The 24396-nt window shown below is 43.7% G+C and overlaps 1 protein-coding gene across 1 annotated transcript in view; it reads right to left on the bottom strand.

The window, feature by feature from the left end:
* Positions 1 to 24396, bottom strand: part of LOC106576423 (muscarinic acetylcholine receptor M2) — a 79904-nt gene that overhangs the window by 6334 nt on the left and 49174 nt on the right. The window contains exon 3 of the mRNA XM_045699970.2: positions 1 to 751. This exon is cut by the window's left edge and continues 6334 nt beyond it. Coding sequence (XP_045555926.1) covers positions 1 to 687 — 687 coding nt within the window. The 5' untranslated portion in view covers positions 688 to 751. The remainder of the gene's footprint in view (positions 752 to 24396) is intronic.

Below are 24396 nucleotides of genomic sequence, written 5' to 3'. Positions count from 1 at the left end.
CACACGGCTTTTACTGGCTATAGAGATCTGTATGTAGAGAATGACCATGATGATAACGGGTAGGTAGAAGGCTGCGATGGCCGTGCCGAAGGTGACTGCTGCATTAGAGAAGAACTGAATGTAACACTCCCTCTCAGGCACTGTCCGCCCGCCCACGATGAACTGCCAGAAAAGGATGGCCGGGGCCCACAGAATGAAGGACAGGACCCAGGCAGCAGCAATCATCATCCCTGCCATCTTGGTGGTCCTTTTGACAGGGTAGCTGAGGGGCTTTGTGACACAGAAGTATCTGTCAAAGCTGATGATGAGTAGGTTCATGACAGATGCGTTACTCACGACATAGTCCAAGGCTAGCCACAGATCACACACCACAGGCCCTAAGGGCCAGTAGCCAATCACTATGTATACTGTGTACAAGTTCATGGAACACAGCCCGATGATTAGGTCAGCACATGCAAGGCTGAATAAAAAGTAGTTGTTGACAGTCTGTAGGTTCCTATTGACCTTAATGGAAAGCATGACCAGGATATTTCCAATAACAGTGACCAGGCTGAGGGACCCAGCCACCAATACAATGAACACCACCTCCACAGTCTTGTATGGGCTTTCGGGTTCAATGACAGGCCCTGCGTCAGTGCCTTCTGAGGCATTCCAGTAGGTGAAGTTGGTGACATTGAACATCTCCATTGCATCTGGTCTTGGGGATGTTCTTCTATTCAGTTGGAGTTCAGGCTTTGAATCGCCTTTGCACCTATGGAGGGAAACAGAGGAAAACAATGGATTAGATAATTAACGAGCCTACATGCATCCATCAAAATTCTAATTTGGGGAAAGTACTGAAAAGTAGGGCTACTTCCACACATATAACATCATTAACATGTATCTTTATTTAATAATAATGAATGTGTGCGACAAGGAGATTAGCGGAGATGTGCTAGGAAAACAAAGTTGTTTACAAACAACGACGAGGACTTATGAGATTGTCAAGTTAAAACAAGACAGTGGTATTCTGCTGGTGGTATGCTGCTGTTGAAAACAGGCCTGGAAAACATAAACTATTGTAGCCTATATGGGAGGAGATACTTTTAACAGGACAACGAGACAACCAGAAGTTGGAGAGTCTTAACATAAGAAAGCAACACCGCAAAGGGGATGTATTTCCTCTAGTTTTTTACAAAAAACTATTGAATTGACAGACCAAAACATTTTTCTCTTGTGTTGTGTTAGGTTATCCTACATGCAATGAAATCTATTACTGGTAGGCGGTGATTCAGTGTAGGCCTAACAGGGCCATGCGGACCTAGCAGGAGCTCCCCTCATCTACAGCAGCAATACACTCGCTCACTAGGCTGTTCCTTCCACCATTTCACTTGATGTTTTCACCCTGTACCTGATGAGCTACGTGTGTTTCAGGCAGGTAAGAGCTGGTAGTATTATATCCAGCTCTGATTGGGGATTGGCTCTGCAGCTCAAAGAAAAGACAAATTGATCCATGTGTTTTCAGGCCACTAGTATTTTACCTTGTTTCGTGGCCTGTAGTCTATCCTGTTAGCCTGCCTCAGACCAAGCTACCAGTCTCACGGTGAAGTGTTTGGAGGGAACATGCTCTCAGAGGGAGGCTCTGCACGTTTGCTACACCTCTGACAGTTTAATAATGGTTTAATAATGGCGATCTCATTTGGTGTACAGCATCTTGTCTCTGAGTAATTTGTCACTTTGAGTAGTTGTTTTGTGATACTGGATGGTTCAGGGACCTGTTTGACTGTCACCATGCACAATTGGTTGATGTGAATGGGACTTAATGAGGAGGTATTGGCTGACAGCTCACTAACTGACACTGAACAACTCCTTCTATCTTAGGTCCTGCTTTTAGGCTTGTGCCCCTTTAACAGTTGAACACAGCCTCTGAATAACTAGCGATACAGTAATTTACTTATCTGCTCTGACAGAAATCCCTAATCATTGCATTAGGCACAGAGCCAAGCTAGACTAATCCCCATCAAATGTTTAAGTCCACCTATTTATATGTTAAAACATCCAACAATACAAACAGGACACACTTGTGGCTCACTAGAGAGAAATGGATTAGAGAAAGGAAGTGGTTGATTCAGTGAGGATAGACTGAGGATGGGGGAGTCAGAAGGTCCCTCGGCACATCTTTGTCCACCTCCAGCTAACATAAGCCTCGTCCCGCACCTGAAATCTCTGCCATAACAGCCAACGCTTTGCCCTTCCCGAATCAAACAGAGACAGTCACAAATCCCATCTCTGTAGAACCATGGCACATAAATGTTGCTTAAGGGCCTCTAGAGAAAGTCTTCTTCTAAATGTCTCCTCACCTTGTCATGGTGACATCACCCTGCTGAAGACATTGCATTCACCCTCTAGGGAGCCCAGCCAGTCAGTATTTGACATTTCCCTTGAGAGGATGGGACACAGATGCCTCATGCCCGATCCGGGGCTACAGTCTGGCTGCTCATTTGACTAAATGGGTAACACTTTATTTGTAGATGCTCTATCAGTAACATTTCAACTAACTATCTACTAACCCTAACCTTAGCCCTAACCCTAACCGTAACCTTTATCCTAACCTTAAACTTAAACTTAAGCCTTACCTTAACCCTTATTCTAAACCTAACCTTAACCCTAACCCTGACCTTAGCAAGCAGTTGCTTATCAACAGATCATTTGTTGATAGTATGACCATCTGTAAAGTATCCGGACTATCCAAATCAAATGTGACCTAGATGGTGTTCAACAAGTACTATTTATTTTCTCTCTAAAAGGTAGGGGTCAAAATCATTGACACCCCTCCTTATAAATAAAGTAGTCAAAAGTTTAGTTTTTCGTCCCATGTTCATAGCACGTAATGACTACATCAACCTTGTGACCATAAACTTGTTGGATGCCTTTGCAATTTGTTTTGGTTGTATTTCAGATTATTTTGTGCCCAATGGAAATCAATGGTAAATAATGTATTGTGTCATGTTGGATGCTACCATGATTACGGATAATCCTGTGAATAATAATGAGTGAGAAAGTTACAGAGTGTCCCCCTTGAGCTTAATGAGCTGGCCTAGGTTATCCCTGCTTCAGGCCTATTACCCACGGGCATTGTCCTTTCAGCCCAGTCCCGATCCCAGCAACCCACTGATACCAGTGGCGTAGAGCTCGGCGGCCGACAGCTGGAGTGGAAGAAACCTTTTTACTAAAAACCACTCAGTCGGGTGTCCAGCTCAGGGGTAGGGCGACCTAGGGTTCATCAGGCTTTCCCAGGACTATAAGACCAGGGAAACTATAAGACCAGGGGAACTATAAGACCAGGGAAACTATAAGACAAGGGAAACTATAAGTCCAGGGAAACTATAAGGCCAGGGAAACTATAAGTCCAGGGAAACTATAAGACCAGGGAAACTATAAGACCAGGGAAACTATAAGACAAGGGAAACTATAAGGCCAGGGAAACTATAAGGCCAGGGAAACTATAAGGCCAGGGAAACTATAAGACCAGGGAAACTATAAGACAAGGGAAACTATAAGGCCAGGGAAACTATAAGTCCAGGGAAACTATAAGGCCAGGGAAACTATAAGTCCAGGGAAACTATAAGTCCAGGGAAACTATAAGACCAGGGAAACTATAAGACAAGGGAAACTATAAGGCCAGGGAAACTATAAGGCCAGGGAAACTATAAGACCAGGGAAACTATAAGACCATGGAAACTATAAGACCAGGGAAACTAGAGTGGTGAGTATACTTTCTCCGCTTGGCAAGTGTTATTATTAAATATATATTTTGTTTTACACCTACGGGTGCGTGTCACAAACCCTTCACCTGTGGACCTGGAGTTACTAAATGGTATAGTCACAGTGTCATGCCTTACTCCCACGAGACTAAATGGTATAGTCACCGTGTCATGCCTTACTCCCACGAGACTAAATGGTATAGTCACCGTGTCATGCCTTACTCCCACGAGACTAAATGGTATAGTCACCGTGTCATGCCTTACTCCCACGAGACTAAATGGTATAGTCACTGTGTCATGCCTTACTCCCACGAGACTAAATGGTATAGTCACCGTGTCATGCCTTACTCCCACGAGACTAAATGGTATAGTCACTGTGTCATGCCTTACTCCCACGAGACTAAATGGTATAGTCACCGTGTCATGCCTTACTCCCACGAGACTAAATGGTATAGTCACTGTGTCATGCCTTACTCCCACGAGACTAAATGGTATAGTCACCGTGTCATGCCTTACTCCCACGAGACTAAATGGTATAGTCACCGTGTCATGCCTTAGTCCCACGAGACTAAATGGTATAGTCACCGTGTCATGCCTTAGTCCCACGAGACTAAATGGTATAGTCACCGTGTCATGCCTTACTCCCACGAGACTAAATGGTATAGTCACCGTGTCATGCCTTACTCCCACAAGACTAACTGGTATAGTCACCGTGTCATGCCTTACTCCCACGAGACTAAATGGTATAGTCACCGTGTCATGCCTTACTCCCACGAGACTAAATGGTATAGTCACTGTGTCATGCCTTACTCCCACAAGACTAAATGGTATAGTCACTGTGTCATGCCTTACTCCCACAAGACTAACTGGTATAGTCACCGTGTCATGCCTTACTCCCACGAGACTAAATGGTATAGTCACCGTGTCATGCCTTAGCCTAACATCCTAGACATTGCTATACACATCCCAAGCATGGACCCACACGGTAACAAAGAGAGGAATTCCTCTGTTTTATTTCTGTCAGTGGCCCCGCAAGAGGAAATCCACTCCCAATCAGTCTACTTGTCCTAGGGTATCCAACCCAATCCTGTTCCTCCTAAAGAAACACACTAATTATATGACTCTACCCATGTGGGTAAAAGAACGGAGGCTTACATCTAACTGATGTCTTAGAAGAATTCAGAAAAAGGCTCCGACCCCAACAACAGTGTTCCCGAAAAGTGAAAAAAACAACAACAGTAAATCATTTGGCAAAAAAAATCCCCAAAAAGAGAGAGGTCCAAAAAATAGGCTCTGAAACAAAGAAAGCAGACCTCTTCTAATCTGCAAAGACTTATATATTCAAGCCTCCCTTACACACTCCTCCCCACAAACCGGTTACATCAAATTCATACAATACTGTCATTTCCCCTCATTCAATCACTCCCTTAAACTGGTAACATCTGGTCCATAATGGACTCTCCAAACCACCCGTCCTCGTTGTTATTGTCTTCTTCCAGAAGGATGTCAAATAAGGGGGTTAGTGGAAGTTCACGTTTCACTGCACCCCCCCCCCCCCCCCCCCCCCGTTCTGGTAATTCCCCCGACTCCACTTTTGGGTGAAGGTGCTGACGATGGAAGTAAGCCTGCTGATGCTGCAATCCCTGGCTGACCGCGGACGGAGCTGCTCAGCCCTCTCCTTCCTGTTTTTCAGATTTTCACGATGAATTCCCGCCTTTATGGCCTCTTGCTCCCTCCGACCCAGAATTAGCTGTAGCTCAGCAGGAGTGAGAGTTACATCCAGCCCCCGAGTCACGACACATGCTCACCTCTCACCATTACCAATAACAGGGGAGGTTAGTATGTCTTGGGGGGTATGATCTTTGACCCTGTGTAACTTTCTCACTCATCATTATTCGCGATTCATTTCTCCATTGTTTTCAGCATACAATATAGCTCAGTATTTTAATTCTTTATTTTATATAGTCTTTATTGCTCATCTTTATCAAGGGTGTCAATCATTTCTGAACTCACTCTATATCCCTCAGCGATTGAGTGCTGAGACACAAAACGTGACAGGGAGATAATGGTGCCATTACAGCCTGTGAGGTGAATAATGACATCTCCCCTGCAGTCGTTGACTTTGTTTTCTATTGCCCTGTCATGTACACTGTTTTCTCTTTGGCTAAAACATATTTTTTAATGTTAGATTATCTTCTGAATATATCTATATTTGTATTGCCATCCTGTGATTTCTGGTGTAGTCCCATCTCCCATGTCATTGATTTCCACTGTCCCCATTTCCCCATGTTTAGTATGTTTTTAAAAAACGGCACGGAGAGTCAGTTGTCACTGTGGGGTGGATGTGTGAATACATGAGTTGAGTATTGTTCCACCATTGGACTTAGCTGGTCCTGGAGCTGGATCACTAGAGCTGAAAATTGTCTGTGCCCTTTGGGAGGCATGTTGGGCCAACTTCTCCCTTTTTCTGCATTGGTGTGGGTACCCTTCCCTTTCTCTTTACTGTCTAACAAGTCAGATCACCAGTATGCAAAACGAAAAGAAAATGTTTCTTCCGAAATCTAATAAATCAAACTGATCGTTTTAACCAAAATGTTTTTTTTAGGTATACTTTCCAGATCACATTCGTTAGATTCACAAGCGATATTTTGACTTCACCTATGTCTTGGGAGACACACAAACATAATTTAATCTTTATTCTGTATAAAACATGCAAGGGAATGTGATTACAGGGGAATGGGTTATTTAGCTGCACTTAATATGATGCATTATGCTGACTCCCCAGGGTACAGATTCTCATTCCCATCTCTGAGCACTGATTGAAGGTAAAGCCCAGGGCAGTTACCCCCTGTTTCAGATGATTAGATGCGTTTTTATTGCCTGCTCTCCATGGGAATACACAGGGTTAAGGCCTTTGTTTACTGCGCTGTTTGTGGCAAGGCATGCCTGGAATACACAGGCCTGCACCACAGCAGAAAAAAACATTTGGGATAGTAAAACGTTTTCAGTGTACACTTAAAGGACTAAAATCAGATATAAAGTATGTACAAAAACAGATCATGAGAACTAACAATCTCCTAAATTAAAGTCAAGGAGAACCCCATTCATTTTGTTATAATGTTTGAGTCACTCAGCATAAGAACATGACAGAAGCCATGGCAAAATGTATAGAATTGCAGGAAATAAGCTTTAAAACATGTCTCTGCGGCCAAGAGGACGGCGTCAAAAATGTTCGCTCAGAGACATCACCATTGGTCACACCCACTACCACGCCCCCCCCCCCCCACGATAAATAACGTTCAACACTCCTCTCAGTGGTATTACATGGGTCTGTTCCAGGAAGAACATATCAGGTTAGTTACTAATGCTGCTGAGCTTAAGGGCAGGCTGATTCCAGTGCAGTTAATCGTGGGGAAATAAATGCTTATATTGAATGTCTGCAGTTCTATCTAAAGTGGTTGTCTTAGGATCAAAGTTGTCTTTTAGTGGAAAGAATGTCAGAATCAGACTACATGTTGCTCAAATCACCAATGTGTACACACACACCTGAAAATGTTATTTTGTGAAAATCAGTCAAAACGACATTTAGACTGTACTGGGGGCATTGTGTCCGTGCCCTATTGTCTGTACAAACCCATTTGAATGAAAATGTTTTTGAATTGTTTACAGATGAAAAGTTGATCTTTCATCTCAGCTGAGCTATGGATTTTCAACTGCCGCTGTGAGGTTGACCACCCGGTTAGGTAAATATTGGCGTGTTAAGTGTGTGTTAAGTGCATGCAAAATGGGAGATGGTATTGAATAAACCCATACATCAATAAACTGTCAGCATGTTATGTTTGTGATTCCTATAGGCTATTGGAGCATTGTGGTGTTAGTCATTGGAAGTTTAATGGTTGTGATCTTGTCGAATTGGTGGATGCCATCGTAGAAAATGTAATCGGAAATTAAAAAGACATTTGTGAATGCGTTCCTGAAGATTATAATCTTCAATCACTGGATTACGTCTACTTTATGTAGTCTATTCGATACGGTGAGCGTTCATTTCCTTTAAGTTTTCCTTGTAGTATCAAACCAAGTGTAATCAGAATGTGAGCCACAGGACCTTTCCCTTGTTTCTTGACAGCAGCCTGGAGAAACCTATACATTTGAACCCAGAGCGTGATCCGCTTCTCATGGGATGTTTTGGCCTTTATATACCTCCCATAGAAAGATGTGTCTCGGATATTGCAAGCAGCTTGGGAGGCAGGCATGCAGTCATCAAATTAAATCAAATTAGATTTTTCACATGCGCCGAATATAACAGGTGTAGACCTTACCGTGAAATGCTGACTTACAAGCACTTAACCAACAATGTAGTTCAAGAAATAGAGTTAAGAAAATATTTACTAAATAAAATTAAATGAAAAAAAATCTAAAAGTAACACAAGAAAATTACATAACAATAACAAGGTTATATACAGGGGTACCAGTACCGAGTCAATGTGCAAGGGTACAGGTTAATCGGGGTAATTTATAAAGTGACTATGCATAGATAATAAACAGCGAGTAGAGGCAGTGTAAAAACAAAGGGGAGGGGTAAATGGAAATAGTCCGTGTGGCCATTTGATTAATTATTCAGCAGTCTTATGGCTTTAGGGTAGAAGGAGCCTTTTGGTTCTAGACTTGGCACAGCTGTACCACTTGCCGTGCGGTAGCAGAGAGAACAGTCTATGACTTGGGTGACTGGAGTCTTTGACAATTTTTTGGGCCTTCCTCTGACACCACCTAGTATATAGGTCCTGGATATCAGGAAGCTTGGCCCCAGTGATGTACTGGGCCATACGCACTACCCTACTACCCTCTGTAGCGCCTTACGGTCAGATGCCGAGCAGTTGCCATACCAGGCGATGATGCAACCGGTCAGGATGCTCTCGATGGTGTAGCTGTAGAACATTTTGAGGAATCTGGAGACCCACACCAAATCTTTTCAGTCTTCTGAGGGGGAAAAGGTGTTGTCGTGCCCTCTTTACAACTGTCTTGGTGTGTTTGGAACATGATAGTTTGTTGGTGATGTGGATACCAAGGAACTTGAAACTCTCAACCTTTTCCACTTCAGCCCCGTCGATGTTAATGGGGGCCTGTTCGGCCCTCCTTTTCCTATAGTCCATGATATGGTCCTTTGTCTTGCTCACATTGAGGGAGAGGTTGTTGTCCTGGCACCACACTGCCAGGTCTCTGACCTCCTCCCTATAGGCTGTCTCATCGTTGTCTGATCATTGATCAGGTCTACCCTATGTTGTGTGATGCCTTTAGTGAGAGGTCTAATGCTTGAATATTTAATCATTTCTGCCCTCCAAATTCATATTCCTTATATAAATAGGCCCTTTTCATTTTGTCTGGCTTGCCATTCCAAATAAAATGGAATATTTTTGGTTCATATATTTTAAAAAGCAGGTCACTGGGTGTAGGCAAAACCATAAGCAAATAGGTAAACTGTGACATGACTAAAGAGTTAATCAGGGTGATTTTTCAAAAAATAGACAGGTATTTTCCATTCCATGGTAGCAAGATCTTAACTATTTTTGCTAACTTTCTATGAAAATGTATTGGAGTGAGATCCTTTCCTTCTTTTGGGATTTGTATACCGAGTATGTCCACATCTCCGTCAGACCATTTAATTGGTAAACTACACGGTAATGTAAAATTAGCATTTTTTTAGTTATCCAATACGTAATATAGTAATATATCATAATTTGGTTTTAATCCAGAGAGGATAGGAAAAATATCTAGATCCTCTATGAGGCCGTGGAGAGATTCTAATTGTGGTTTTAAAACAAAACATGAACCATCAGCGTACAATGACAAGTTAGTTTTTAAGCCACGGATTTCTAATCCCTTAATATTATAGTTTGATCTAATTTCAACAGCTAACATTACGATGGCAATAATAAATAGATATGCCGATAGTGGACAACCTTGTTTTATTCTCTAGATAGTTTAAAACTTTCTGAGATGTAGCCATTATTTATTATTTTAGGGTTACTATACATAACGTTAACCCATTTTATAAGAGATTCCCCAAAATTGAAATATTCTAGGCATTTACATATAAACTCGTCGTACTTTATCAAAAGCCTTTTCAAAATCAGCTATGAAAACCAGGCCTGGTGTCCCCAATATTTCATAGTATTCTATTGTTTCCAGGACTTGTCTTATATTATCTCCAATGTATCGTCCATGTAAAAAACCTGTCTGATTAGGATGAATAATATCTGACAATACTTTTTTAATTCTATGCGCCAAGCATTTTGCTAGGATTTGTGCATCACAACACTGAAGTGTAAGAGGTCTCCAATGTTTTAAATGGACTGGATCTTTATAGATACCACTTGGGTCCTGTTTCAATAATAACACCCTGTCGTTCTCTGCTAACATCAAGGCGGTGACCCGATCCTGTAGGTTCATGCTCTACAACATTCGTAGAGTACGACCCTGCCTTACACAGGAAGCGGCGCAGGTCCTAATCCAGGCACTTGTCGTCTCCCGTCTGGATTACTGCAACTCGCTGTTGGCGGGGCTCCCTGCCTGTGCCATTAAACCCCTACAACTCATCCAGAACGCCGCATCCCGTCTGGTGTTCAACCTTCCCAAGTTCTCTCACGTCACCCCGCTCCTCCGGACACTCCACTGGCTTCCAGTTGAAGCTCTCATCTGCTACAAGACCATGGTGCTTGCCTACGGAGCTGTGAGGGGAACGGCACCTCCGTACCTTCAGGCTCTGATCAGTCCCTACACCCAAAGAAGGGCACTGCGTTCATCCACCTCTGGCCTGCTCGCCTCCCTACCTCTGCGGAAGCACAGTTCCCGCTCAGCCCAGTGAAAACTGTTCGCTGCTCTGGCACCCCAATGGTGGAACAAGCTCCCTTACGACGCCAGGACAGCGGAGTCAATCACCACCTTCCGGAGACACCTGAAACCCCACCTCTTTAAGGAATACCTGGGATAGGATAAAGTAATCCTTCTAACCCCCCCCCCCCCAAAAAAAAGATATAGATGTACTATTTATTGTAAAGTGGTTGTTCCACTGGATATCATAAGGTATAAGGCCTTATACAGCTCGCTGAGTGCCGTCTTAGTGTCAGCATCGGTTTGTGGTGGTAAATAGACGGCTACGAATAATATAGATGAGAACACTCTTGGTAGATAGTGTGGTCTACAGCTTATCATGAATTATTCTAACTCAGGCAAGCAATACCTCGAGACTTCTTTAATATTTAACATTGCGCACCAGCAGTTATTGTCAAATAGACACACACCCCCGCCCCTCGTCTCACCAGACGTAGCTGCTCTGTTCTGCCGATGCACGGAGAAGCCAGCCAGCTCTGTATTATCAGTGGTGTCGTTCAACCACGTCTCGTTGAAACATAAGATTTTACAGTTTTGAATGTCCCGTTGGTAGGACAGTCTTAATCGTAGATCGTCCAGTTTGTTTTCCAATGATTGCACGTCGGCCAATAATACGGAGGGAAGTGGTGGTTTACCTACTCATCGACAAATTCTTACAAGGCACCCCGCCCTCCTCCCTCTTTTCCTCCATCTTTCTTTAAGCTGATGACGGAGATTTGGGCCTTGTCTTGACAAAGCAGTATATTCTTTACGAGGTGAGTAATCACTGTTCTGATATCCAGAAGCTCTTTTCGGTCATAAGAGACGGTAGTAGCAACATTATGTAGAAAATTAGTTACAAACAATATGAAAAAAACTACAAAAAAGCATAGTTGTTTAGGAGCCCGTAGAATGGCAGCCATCCCCTCCGACGCCATGTTTCCTCAGCATGGAAATGTCTGAGCAGGTGTGACAAAGCATACAGGTGCCGCTGAAGTGGCAGAGTAGACACAAAGCGCGAGGGGTTAATGGAGAGTTGACAAGCAGTAAATTACATTCAAGCCTGTGGAAAAACACTCTGGGGTGTGCAAACAATGTCTGCTGTCCTCTCCAGAGAACACTGATGGGTCATGTGGCACGACGTGTGTGGTGGGTGTGTGGCGCATATTTTTTAGTGTCTGTGTTTGTGTGTGTGTGTGAGTGTGTGTGTGTGTGTGTGTGTGTGTGTGTGTGTGTGTGGCGGCGCATATGTTTGGGTGTGTGTGTGTGTGTGTGTGTGTGTGTGTGTGTGCGCTTATGTTTGGGTGTGTGTGTGTGTGTGTGTGTGTGTGTGTGTGTGTGTGTGTGTGTGTGTGTGTGTGTGTGTGCGCATATGTTTGGGTGTGTGTGTGTGTGTGTGTGTGTGTGTGTGTGTGTGTGTGTGTGTGTGTGTGCGCTGTGGGTGTCTGTGTGTGTGTGTGTGTGTGTGTGTGTGTGTGTGCGCATATGTGTGTGGTGTGGTCTGTGTGTGTGTGTGTGTGTGTGTGTGTGTGTGTGTGTGTGTGTGTGTGTGTGTGTGTGTGTGTGTGTGTGTGTGTGTGTGTGTGTGTGTGTGTGTGTGTGTGTGTGTGTGTGTGCGCGCATATGTTTGGGTGTCTGTGTGTGTGTGTGTGTGTGTGTGTGTGTGTGTGTGTGTGTGTGTGTGTGTGTGTGTGTGTGTGTGTGTGTGTGTGTGTGTGTGTGTGTGTGTGTTGTGCATGAAGAGCAGAGTAACCTTGATCCTCCCAGATAGAATGTGACACCTCCTCATCAGCTTGGGTCAGTCCCCACTGTGAGGGTTAACCGAATCATAAAAACACCTCTGCTCTCCCTCCATTGCTTCCATTGCTTTAGATCACGTGTCAAACTCATTCCACAGAGGGCCGAGTGTCTGCGGGTTTTCGCTTCTCCCTTGTACTTGATTGATGAATTAAGGTCACCTATTAGTACGGAACACACCTCACCTGGTTGTCTAGGTCTTCATTGAAAGGAAAGAACAAAAACCAGCAGACACTAGGCTCTCCATGGGTTGAGTTTGACCCCCTGCTTTAGTTGAACCCTCTCTACTCCTTAGAAGACGAAGAGCCCACAACCTGACCTTTACATGCCACTTCCTAGAAATTACATTCATCCTGATTTACCACAAATGATACTTCCCCTATACCAGGTCTGTCAGTTTAAGGTGCCCTCTATTCCGCTCCCCTGTCTGCACGGCTCTCGGAGAATGCACATAGATTTGCCTATTGATATTCTGGCTAGTTTTCTACAGCAGTCTCCAACGCCATCTGTGAAAAATGGCAGTGTCATGTACGACCTCTGTCGTCATGTCAGACCACACAATCAATAGGCTGTGCTGATTTACAGCACTAGAGGAGGAGCTCTTTATACAGGAACAACTTAGCAAATGCCACAAAATAGATCTTGGACAATGTAATTCAAAGGTTCAAGTCATAGGTCATTCCTGAAGATGAAGCATTAGCTAACTATAGGACTAACTATAGGACTAACTAACGTAGTCCTTCCTAACCCAGTTATGCTAATCACCACAGTATGACAGTATGAATATGCAAAGTTGTTTTTGTCAGATGAAGGGCAAGAGAAATATAACCTATTCCCTTAGCCTACTTTCACTTGGTAACAGTTTCTGAGCCAGGTCAAATACTGCACAATGATTTGGCAAAATGCTATGGAAAACCAAGATGCACGCAGCCCAAATTCTAATGCCAAAAAAAGTCCTCAAGCAGATTAGTCAATTTCCTCCTGTCACATTGAGTGTCCCCGTGTGGCTGCCGCCACTTGACAAACACAATCACGCTACTTACCCAAATGCTACCAATATTGCCTATCACACATTACTGCGTTCATAATTTACCTGCAACTGAAAAACACTGGACGTATGTTTCCTGTGTTAGATGAGCAGTAATTAGCAGTCTTTCCATTCTTTGTTTATTGGTGAAGTTCGGTGCATTTTCAGTACTCTTGCGATCCTATAAAATCTATACTAGATACCATGTTTTTGTGATTAGGACAACCATTGTTCATGCACTGAAAGAATGCAGACCTGTACAAACAGGGATACTTAAGTCAAATTAGGCCTATGCTCAGACTTCATAACACAGCAAGACTTCTGACACGGCAGAAAGTAAGAGTTATTATCTCTAGTTAAATCTTGTTTTGGCTCATCCTCTGTGGAAAATGTCCCAGGTGTCATTGTTTGCAGAAAGATGTGCCATTTTTTCCACTGGGATACAAGGACAGTAGTGGCACCCCTGAAATAGCTCATTATCGACAGGCAGGCATATTAACGCCAACATCTGGCAGCCAGGTCATCACTCTGCTGGAGTGCCGGAGGCGACAACTGCCGGGACAGGCATCATGTTTGGGAGGGGGTAATGGCACGGAAAGAATGTGCACAATGGTAACTGTCAGTGGTACACATTGATGGGCTAACACTCTAAAAACAGACACTTTCCATCAGCTTGTCACCATATTTGCAGTATTCTTCCCGGCGGTGCTAATGACTGGCAAAAAAACTGATATTAGTTTTTGAATCGAAAGATATGCAAAACCTGCTGTGGTATTTAGCAAGATGTAGTGCTGGGTTCAGCATCATTGGAGAAGACCGAGGTATCCTGGAAAACAGAACCACTACAGTGTTGTGCTTGGCTGAGGCTACGGTCATGAAACCCATTACACTTGGTAGTGTGACATGGCCGCTGTCATCAGCTGAGGGTATCTCTCAGGTACTACGCTCCCGTAGAGAATGACAATATATCCTGTTTCATTTTTTATACTGCAGGGGGACTCTCTTGCTGTCCACAGCAATCCATACTATGCATCGCAATGAGCGGGCATGCCGCTGGCTCATTGTGGTTTTCACACGGTGCCGCACCGCCTCTCCACTCTCTGTCTCATGGGTGTTTGTGGCTCAGTAGTCGTATCACGTTGCAGAAATAACCCATTGGCCTTGCCCTGCGCTGAGGCCTCCTCTATAAAGCTTGGTTCCACTACACCATGTTCTACTGTGAAGGTCCAGAGCCAGCTGTCTCACGGGTACAGGGAGAGGAACAGGTGTCTGGATCTTTTACAGATGCTGGGAACAAACTTGGAGCAACATGGAAATAGGGAATTAATGGAAACAATTTGGTCCAGTAATTCGATTATGGAAATGAATCACACCTGGTGTGAAGGAGCACATCCTCCTATCTGATGAACAAAGTCTTCATTGCTTATGAATAGAGCAATCTACAGTACACTATATATACACAAGTATGTGGACACCCCTTCAAATTAGGGGATTCGCCTATTTCAGCCACACCCTTTGCTGACAGGTGTAATTGAGCACACAGCAATGTAATCTCCATAGACAAACATTGGCAGTAGAATGGCCTTACTGAAGAGTTCAGTGACTTTCAACGTGGCACCGTCATAAGATGCCACCTTTCCTACAAGTCACTTCTTCAAATTTCTGCCCTGTTCCAGTGAAGGGAAATCTTAACGCTACAGCATACAATGACATTCTAGATGATTCTGTGCTTCCAATCTTTGTGGCAACAGTTTGGAGAAGGCCCTTTCTTGTTTAACATGACAATGCCCCTGTGCACAAAGCGACGTCCATACAGAAATGGTTTGTTGAGATTGGTGTGGAAGAACTTGACTGGCCTGCACAGAGCCCTGACCTTAACCCATCAAACACCTTTGGGATGAATTGGAACGCTGACTGCGAGCCAGGCCTAATTGCCAAACATCAGTGCCCGACCTCACTAATGCTCCTGTGACTGAATGGAAGCAAGTCCCCGCAGACAATGTGGAAAGCCTTCCCAGAAGAGTGGAGGCTGTTATAACAGCAAAGGGGGACCAACCACATATTAATGGCCATGATTTTGGAACGATATGTTCGATGAGCAGGTGTCCACATACTTTTGGTCATGTAGTGTACGTAAGGACTTTGGAATGTGGTGATTTGGCAAAATGAAGGTGGGAACAAAAACGTTATTTATATTGGTCGCTGAATATTGATAATACTGGTATGATATCGTTAGTATGGTGGTTTTGAGGATCTATAACGACTCTAGTCTCATTCTGTGCATTGCCTTTTCACTACATTAACAGAGTTCATCTCTTTCTCTCTCTCTCTCTCTCTGAATGTGTTACATTGAGGACATCAATTGACTTTGGGTAATGAGCCCTTATTGTACGAGTGCAGTCAGTTGTTGTACAGTGCATGGTTCAGTCTCATAATGTGTGGAATGTGGAGGACTCAATGCACTATCCACTTTCTGGGAGCGACAAGGACAAGAGATATGCATTCAGGTCAAGATGGAATGTTTCCTTTAGTAGATTAAGGCCATTCGAAATGCCTCGTCTGAGTAGTTTTACTCTCAGCACCAAAATACCAAAGTCATGACTCATGGAGTACTTTAGGGTTTATGCCAGTATGAACAGCCAGGACATCTCGGTGATTGGATGAGTCAAGTGAATTGCACACTGGATTCAGCATGGTACTAAGGGGACAGTTTTTCCTAGAATGTGTTATTAGATGTTAACTTGCTGGTAAGTACTATGATTTAACTGTCATACAGCACAAGCTGAGTCCTCTCACGCATACAGTGCATTCGGAAAGTATTCAGACTTTTAAAAAAAAGTACGTTACAGCCTTATTCTAAAATTGATTAAATAAATGTTTTTCTTCATCAATCTACACACAATACCCCATAATGGCAAAGTGAAAACATGTTTTTAAAAACAGAAATAACTTATTTACATAAGTATTCAGACCCTTTGCTATGAGACTCGAAATTGAGCTCAGGTGCATCCTATTTCCATTGATCCTCCTTGAGATGTTTCTACAACTTGATTGTAGAAACATGATTGTAGATTTGGAAAGGCACACACACCTGTCTATATAAGGTCCTACAATTGACGGTGCATGTCAGAGCAAAAACCAAGCCATGAGGTTGAAGGAATTGTCCGTAGAGCTCAGAGACAGGATTGTGTCGAGGCACACATTTCTGCAGCATTGAAGGTCCCCAAGAACACATTCTTAAATGGAAGAGGTTTGGAACCACCAAGACCCTTCCTAGTGCTGGTCACCAGCCAAACTGAGCAATTGGGGAAGAAGGGTCTCATTCACAGAGTTGACCAAGAACCAGATGGAGCTCTGTGGATAACCTTCCAGAAGGGCAACCATCTCTGCAGCCCTCCACCAAATCAGGCATTTTTTAAATTTGTTAAATTTTACCTTTATTTAACTAGGCAAGTCAGTTAAGAACAAATTCTTATTTTCAATGACAGCCTAGGAACAATGGGTTAACTGCCTTGTTCAGGGGCAGAACGACAGATTTGTACCTTGTCAGCTCAGGGAGTTGAACTTACAACCTTCCAGTTACTAGTCCAACACTCTAACCACTAGGCTACGCTGCCGCCCCATTAATGGTAGAGTGGCCAGACGGAAGCCACTCTTCAGTAAAAGGCTCATGACATCCCGCTTGGAGTTTGACAAAAGGCACCTAAAGGACTCTCAGACCATGAAACCAAGATTGAACTCTTTGGCCTGAATGCCAAGCGTCACATCTGGAGGATCTTGGCACTATGTCTACGGTGAAGCAGGGTGGTGGCAGCATCATGTTGTGGGGATGTTTTTCAGTGACAGGGACTGGGAGACTAGTCAGGCTTGAGGGAAAGATGAATGGACCAAAATACAGAGAGATCCTTGATAGAAACCTGCTCCAGTGCACTCAAGACCTCAGACTGGGCGAAGGTTCATCATCCAACAGGACAACGACCTTAAGCACACAGCTAAGACAACACAGGAGTGGCTTCGGGACAAGTCTCTGAATGTCCTTGAGTAGCCCAGCCAGACCGCGGACTTGAATCCCCATCCAACCTGACAGAGCTTGAGAATTCTGCAGAGAAGAACGGGGAGAAACTCCCGAAATACTGTTGTGCCAAGCTTGTAACATCATACCCAAAAGACTCGAGGCTGTAATCACTGCCAAAGGTGCTTCAAGAAAGTACTGAGATAAGGTTCTCAATTGTTATGTAAATGTGATATTTCAGTTTTTATGTTTAATACATTTGCAAAAATGTCTGAAAACCAGTTTGTGTGTAGATTGATGAGGGGAAAAAAAACTATTTAATCAATTTTAGAATAAGGCTGAAACGTAACAAAATGTGGGAAAAGTCAAGGGATCTGAATACTTTTTGAATGCACTGTACCTAATCAGTATAATGGAGTTTATCCTACTTCAATCACAAATGGAATCTTAGCCTTGTAAACTGTATAGAGTAACAGCAATAATTTAAATTCACACCATAGATATAATAAAGCATTAATACTTCGCTCCTCTTAAAGAGAACACAGGACGTCTGTGTTATTCTCCTTGCCATGATGTCGCTCTCACTCCTTCTGTGTGAATCAGCGTGGCTGTCCACTCAATCTTAATTGCCCTGTATAGTGTTCTGCCAGCATCGCCGTCACCACGCTCCTGTCCTCTCCCCGTCCCCCCTCTGTGTCCTGCTTGTGATGTATTGCTCCTGCACTCTCTGTAGATGGAAAGCTCTGCTGCTCATTAAGATGGAGGAAGATAGCAGGAGTGGAAGGAAAGGCAGACGAAAGGAAGGAGATAAAACATGGGCCTGTTGGATTTGTTCCACTTCATTGTTTTCGTATTTTCAGCCTCTTCCTCTCCCTTTCTCCTTTGACGCAGAGCTTGACGACAAAGCCAAGCTTCATCGTCTTTGAGCAGGTTGTTCCATTCACCTGTATGTTCTTGCCTGCTTTCCTGGCTGCTCACGTTTGCACAGGTCAGATAGAATAGATGTATAACACATAGGAATAGCTCTAGGGAAAATGTGCTATAGTAAAAGGGAATAACTATAACCATACTACCCTGTTCACATTACTTGGCAGTTTTTCAGCAGGGTCAAGTTGTCTCTCAACCGCACTTTTTGAACTGTAGCTTGACTCATTTTCTTACGGCCAGGAACAATCCAGGACACACACTTGCAACCTGTCTAGCTTCCTGACAGAGGGTTGTGGGAATTGCGGTTTAAGAATCATTGATGTATGAAGGTTTTCTGTGGTCATTGACCTGCAGTAGAATCTGTCTAACACTTGTAAAGAGACAACTTCAACTGTGTCAGATAAGGGAGGAACAAAATGTGCAACATGCCAGACAAGTGGGCGACAACATTCCCTTGCAGTAATCTCCAGCCCAAAGCCCTGTGGGGTGTGATGTGTGACTGGAAATGAAACAGGCTGAAGGATGCTAATCCATGGAATACAACCTTGATCCAAGCATCAGATTCCCAATGCACAGCAATCACAGACACTAAGACTTTGAGAGGCGATGTCAGGACAGGTGGGAGCAGAGAGGGTGATCGTGACAGAAATCACTTAGGTAGGTCTTATCTCTGCTTCATTTTACTGTCATTACCTCTCATTCCCCTCCCAATGCAAAAGCCTCAGTATAGATTAATACATGACAGGTTGTATATAACCCGACCACGCATGCTGCTATTAGCACAGAGTCAAAAAGAAGATGGAATTCACACGGTACCTCAGAGCCCGCTAATGGGATTTCTCGCATTGTCTGCTCTCCTGACCTTTAACATTGCATAGAGTGTTATTCAGCTTCCATCAGTCACTCAACATTGCTTATTGTTTATTACTTTTGCTGTATTGGACCCAACATTATGACACTTTAGACAACGGTTAAATATTTTCACCAATATCAGGTATTCTTGATCAAGTCCTCTCAAAAAGATGCTTATGAATGTCCTAATACTCTACCCATTGACAATGTCAGAACACCTCTCAAAATTTCTAAACAAAAAACCTCCAATTAGCTCTCAGTCTCGAAAGCCCCGCTATATTCACTGCTCAAAAAAATAAAGGGAACACTAAAATAACACATCCTAGATCTGAATGAATGAAATAATCTTATTAAATACTTTTTTCTTTACATAGTTGAATGTGCTGACAACAAAATCACACAAAAATAATCAATGGAAATCCAATTTATCAACCAATGGAGGTCTGGATTTGGAGTCACACTCAAAATTAAAGTGGAAAACCACACTACAGGCTGATCCAACTTTGATGTAATGTCCTTAAAACAAGTCAAAATGAGGCTCAGTAGTGTGTGTGGCCTCAACGTGCCTGTATGACCTCCCTACAACGCCTGGGCATGCTCCTGATGAGGTGGCGGATGGTGTCCTGAGGTATCTCCTCCCAGACCTGGACTAAAGCATCCGCCAACTCCTGGACAGTCTGTGGTGCAACGTGGCGTTGGTGGATGGAGCGAGACATGATGTCCCAGATGTGCTCAATTGGATTCAGGTCTGGGGAACGGGCGGGCCAGTCCATAGCATCAATGCCTTCCTCTTGCAGGAACTGCTGACACACTCCAGCCACATGAGGTCTAGCATTGTCTTGCATTAGGAGGAACCCAGGGCCAACCGCACCAGCATATGGTCTCACAAGGGGTCTGAGGATCTAATCTCGGTACCTAATGGCAGTCAGGCTACCTCTGGCGAGCACATGGAGGGCTGTGCGGCCCCCCAAAGAAATGCCACCCCACACCATGACTGACCCACCGCCAAACCGGTCATGCTGGAGGATGTTGCAGGCAGCAGAACGTTCTCCACGGCGTCTCCAGACTCTGTCACGTCTGTCACATGTGCTCAGTGTGAACCTGCTTTCATCTGTGAAGAGTACAGGGCGCCAGTGGCGAATTTGCCAATCTTGGTGTTCTCTGGCAAATGCCAAACGTCCTGCACGGTGTTGGGCTGTAAGCACAACCCCCACCTGTGGACGTCGGGCCCTCATACCACCCTCATGGAGTCTGTTTCTGACCGTTTGAGTAGACACATGCACATTTGTGGCCTGCTGCAGGTCATTTTGCAGGGCTCTGGCAGTGCTCCTCCTGCTCCTCCTTGCACAAAGGCGGAGGTAGCGGTCCTGCTACTGGGTTGTTGCCTTCCTACGGCCTCCTCCACGTCTCCTGATGTACTGGCCTGTCTCCTGGTAGCGCCTCCATGCTCTGGACACTACGCTGACAGACACAGCAAACCTTCTTGCCACAGCTCGCATTGATGTGCCATCCTGGATGAGCTGCACTACCTGAGCCACTTGTGTGAGTTGTAGACTCCGTCTCATGCTACCACTAGAGTGAAAGCACCGCCAGCATTCAAAAGTGACCAAAACATCAGCCAGGAAGCATAGGAACTGAGAAGTGGTCTGTGGTTGCCACCTGCAGAACCACTCCTTTATTGGGGGTGTCTTGCTAATTGCCTATAATTTCCACCTGTTGTCTATTCCATTTGCACAACAGCATGTGAAATTTATTGTCAATCAGTGTTGCTTCCTAAGTGGACAGTTTGATTTCACAGAAGTGTGATTGACTTGGAGTTACATTGTGTTGTTTAAGTGTTCCCTTTATTTTTTTGAGCAGTATATTTCACCGGCACTGTCATAAATTAGTCATGCTGTATATTAAACACTTCAGTTTCCCACTTTTCTCTCAACTCTTTGCATTACAGAGAGGAATGCAGGAATAACTGTCCAAAACGGTTACTGCTTTGTTAAATGATGTTCGCAGAGTTTACTAATAGTGACTGATTTCTTAGACAATGATCACGTGAAGCCAGAACAAAATCAGCCTTATTAATTTGGAATGTGGATGCAACAAGAACTTATGATGCAGCGCTTTGGCAATTTGAAGACACAAGGTCTCAGCTGCAAAGTTAGCCCCCCTCAGCTCTCTTGCTCTCTCTTCTCCTCGGCTGCAGAATTGAATTCCCCAGGCTTCTGATGGACAGCACAACTCATAATCTCCAGAGCCACCAGGTTTCCGGACTTTGGCACGTAGAACCCCACTCTCATGCCCCTTGAGACACAGCTAATTGGGTTTGCGGATTGGTAGGAGCCAAGACAGTGCACCCAACACAGCATCTCGTCAAAACTCGAGCCCAGAGCCAATCAAAAATCAAGGCCCAGCAGCTAAAGCATTCATTACAGCACTGACTCTGATGAAGGTTATTTTTGTTTGTCAATGTGCTGACTTTGTCAGGGGACTCGGCCCAAAGGAAACTTGCTGTCAAATCTGATTCTGTTAATGGGTGATGTCAGTTCTGAGTTAATGTGGCCTCTGGCCAGAAATGCCTTGAAAAGGCCAATTCTTTGACCTGGATAGTTCTGCACTTCTGACTGCAACCCTGTTTCATCGACACCATTTCTTCAGAATAGAGAAGAACTCTACTCTGAAAGAGCACATCTAACTTCCAATTTGCACACAGCAGGTAACAGGATTACCACTTGCAAACCTTGTGAGTTATTCAACAGAACCAAAATTAGCTCAATGTTACTGTTTCTTCATTTGAACAGACTTATTCAGCTCCTAGATGTTTGCTCTGCTTCAGTTGATTCATACAAACTTCGTCCTGGTTTGCATCTAGCTTTGGGGTGTACTAGCAGCACCTTTCCTGAATGCCCTGACAGTCTTGCATGTGTACAGCAGGCATGGCATGAAATCTCCATGAGAATTCACACGTGATCCTTTCACTACCTACTATGCCAACAGCCTGAGGTTTCACCAGGAGGGTTAGAGACAGGAAGCTAAGACATACAGGTGACAATTCAGTGAGGAAACACAGGTCGTGTCGCTACACATCATGTCAACCTGTCCACATTCATTCATGTGTAGATGTATGCACCAGCTACCAGTAGTTCCATTGTTCTGGGCTTTCCATCCCCAGTCATCATGCTAATTGCAGACTGATTGAAGGTATCCTATTTGCGCAATGATAATTGATTTGTTTAAAAAAAAATGTACCTTACTCTGAGCTAATGACTGCTGTGTGAATTACCAGTCTTGCTTTTTGAGTTTATGCAGAACAAAGCATACATCGCAACAGCAGAAATCAAATGCTGATTAAAGTCCTACTAGGACTTGTATGTTATGTCAAATTAACTAAGAAAGAGCATAGAGCTGCAATCAGACATTACGTTTTAGGGGGCCTCAGGAAATGCCGGCAAGGAATGTCTCTCTTCTACAAAAGTACATTGTGACAAAGCATGTTTCTGCACGACTGGTTTCTCAAATGTATCAGAGCCTGTTGGAAGAGCTTTCGTGCTGCAAGTCTAAACAAACATCAGGAGACTACTCAGGGGAAATCTGGTATCTTTACTAATGGAGATCATTGACTCATTTCATTGTCAAACATATCAATGATGTTATTCACAGTCACTGCCGAAGTCGAGAGTTTCTAAGAGTGTCTGAGGAAGCCACCTGAAAGACAAGAACTAAGGGTTGTTTTCTGATACATTTGGTTAATAACAATAGCTGCAGTTAAAATCTATAACTTCAGAAACTCTGATCTGAACACAGTGTAATTGCTTCCTCTCCTGACAATGTCGGCATTTATATCAATGCCGTTACATTAGCTGTGAGGTTCCAATGGTGGAACATTTTTACATAATCCTTTAGAGTAGAGGTTTTTCGATGGATTAGCCTATCTTTCACTGTTAGTCTGTAATGCTTCTGCCAATTTTCCTTTGTAAGAGGATGAGCAGAAAAGAGAGAGGGGGGGATTCATTGGCAAACATCCAGTCAAGATAGGGTAAACAACACACATTACAAGCTGATTCTGATCAAAGTCTAAGAAACGAGACAGTGCAAGCAAAAGGCTGGACATTAAGAGAAGTGGTCAATCCACGGGGGGAGAAGAGCTGGATGGAAAGACTTCAGATCAGTAGCCTATCTTGTTTTCTGAGATGGGGCCGTGTAAATGACGTGACATTTTCCAAGCTAAATGATCTCTGAGGAAAACGGCGGCTGCATTGTAGTATTAGTCAGTCCCAGCTGCGGCTACAGTACGTGATTGGCAGAGACCTATAAATGATAGACGTTAAGAGCTGTTTTATGTGACAATGGAAGTACCTCATAGCCTCACAAAGGCCAGTAGCCCCTTCTGAACATGGTAACTCAAGTGATGAAAAATGAAACAGGCAGAATTCTCTTTCTCTAACATTGAACACAATTGCCCTATTACTCCGGTGGGGGAGATGATAGATTCTGATTAATTCAAATGCATGCAGCCCTTTCTGCAAAAGCCAGATGAGGATCCATCATTCACAGAGAAATTACTGTGGTTTTTGACCCCCCTCTTTGTAATGCGATTCAGATGAGGGTAACTGAAAAATGATAATTGACCAGAATGAAAAAGTCCTTGTCTCTTGAGATTAAATTCACTTCTGTTTCAGCCATTGGTGGCAAGGCCGACCCACCAGTGTAATGATAGTGAATCAGTCAAACACAGAGAAAAGTTTACAAGCTGAACTATGAGGAGCCTTGAACTGCAACTCTGTGGATTAACAGAAGCCCAATTTATCTGTAGTCTAACGTCCCTAATATTTCTGTTAGAAAAAACATGCTTTTAGTAGTTTTCTTACATAGTGTGATGGTAGATGATCTATCACTGTACAATACATACAATCACAGTATAGCAGCACTTCCTTCACACACAAAAAATATGTAAATTACCCTTTTAAAAATGAGTTCATCTTGTTTCCTTTATGTTAATAACATGCGCTCTCCCCAGGAACGCTAGCTGTTAGATGTTCCAGTGTTTACTGGGAAAGCTTCAAAAGGAACAAAGCCATGCAATATGTTACAGTGTTTACCGGGAAAGCTTCAAAAGGAACAAAGCCATGCAATATGTTACAGTGTTTACCGGGAAAGCTTCAAAAGGAACAAGGCAATGT

The sequence above is a fragment of the Salmo salar genome, chromosome 17 (genome assembly GCF_965601325.2).
Source record: "Salmo salar chromosome 17, fSalSal1, whole genome shotgun sequence".
Lineage (NCBI taxonomy): Eukaryota > Metazoa > Chordata > Actinopteri > Salmoniformes > Salmonidae > Salmo > Salmo salar.
This window is presented reverse-complemented; position numbering and strand designations above follow the sequence as displayed.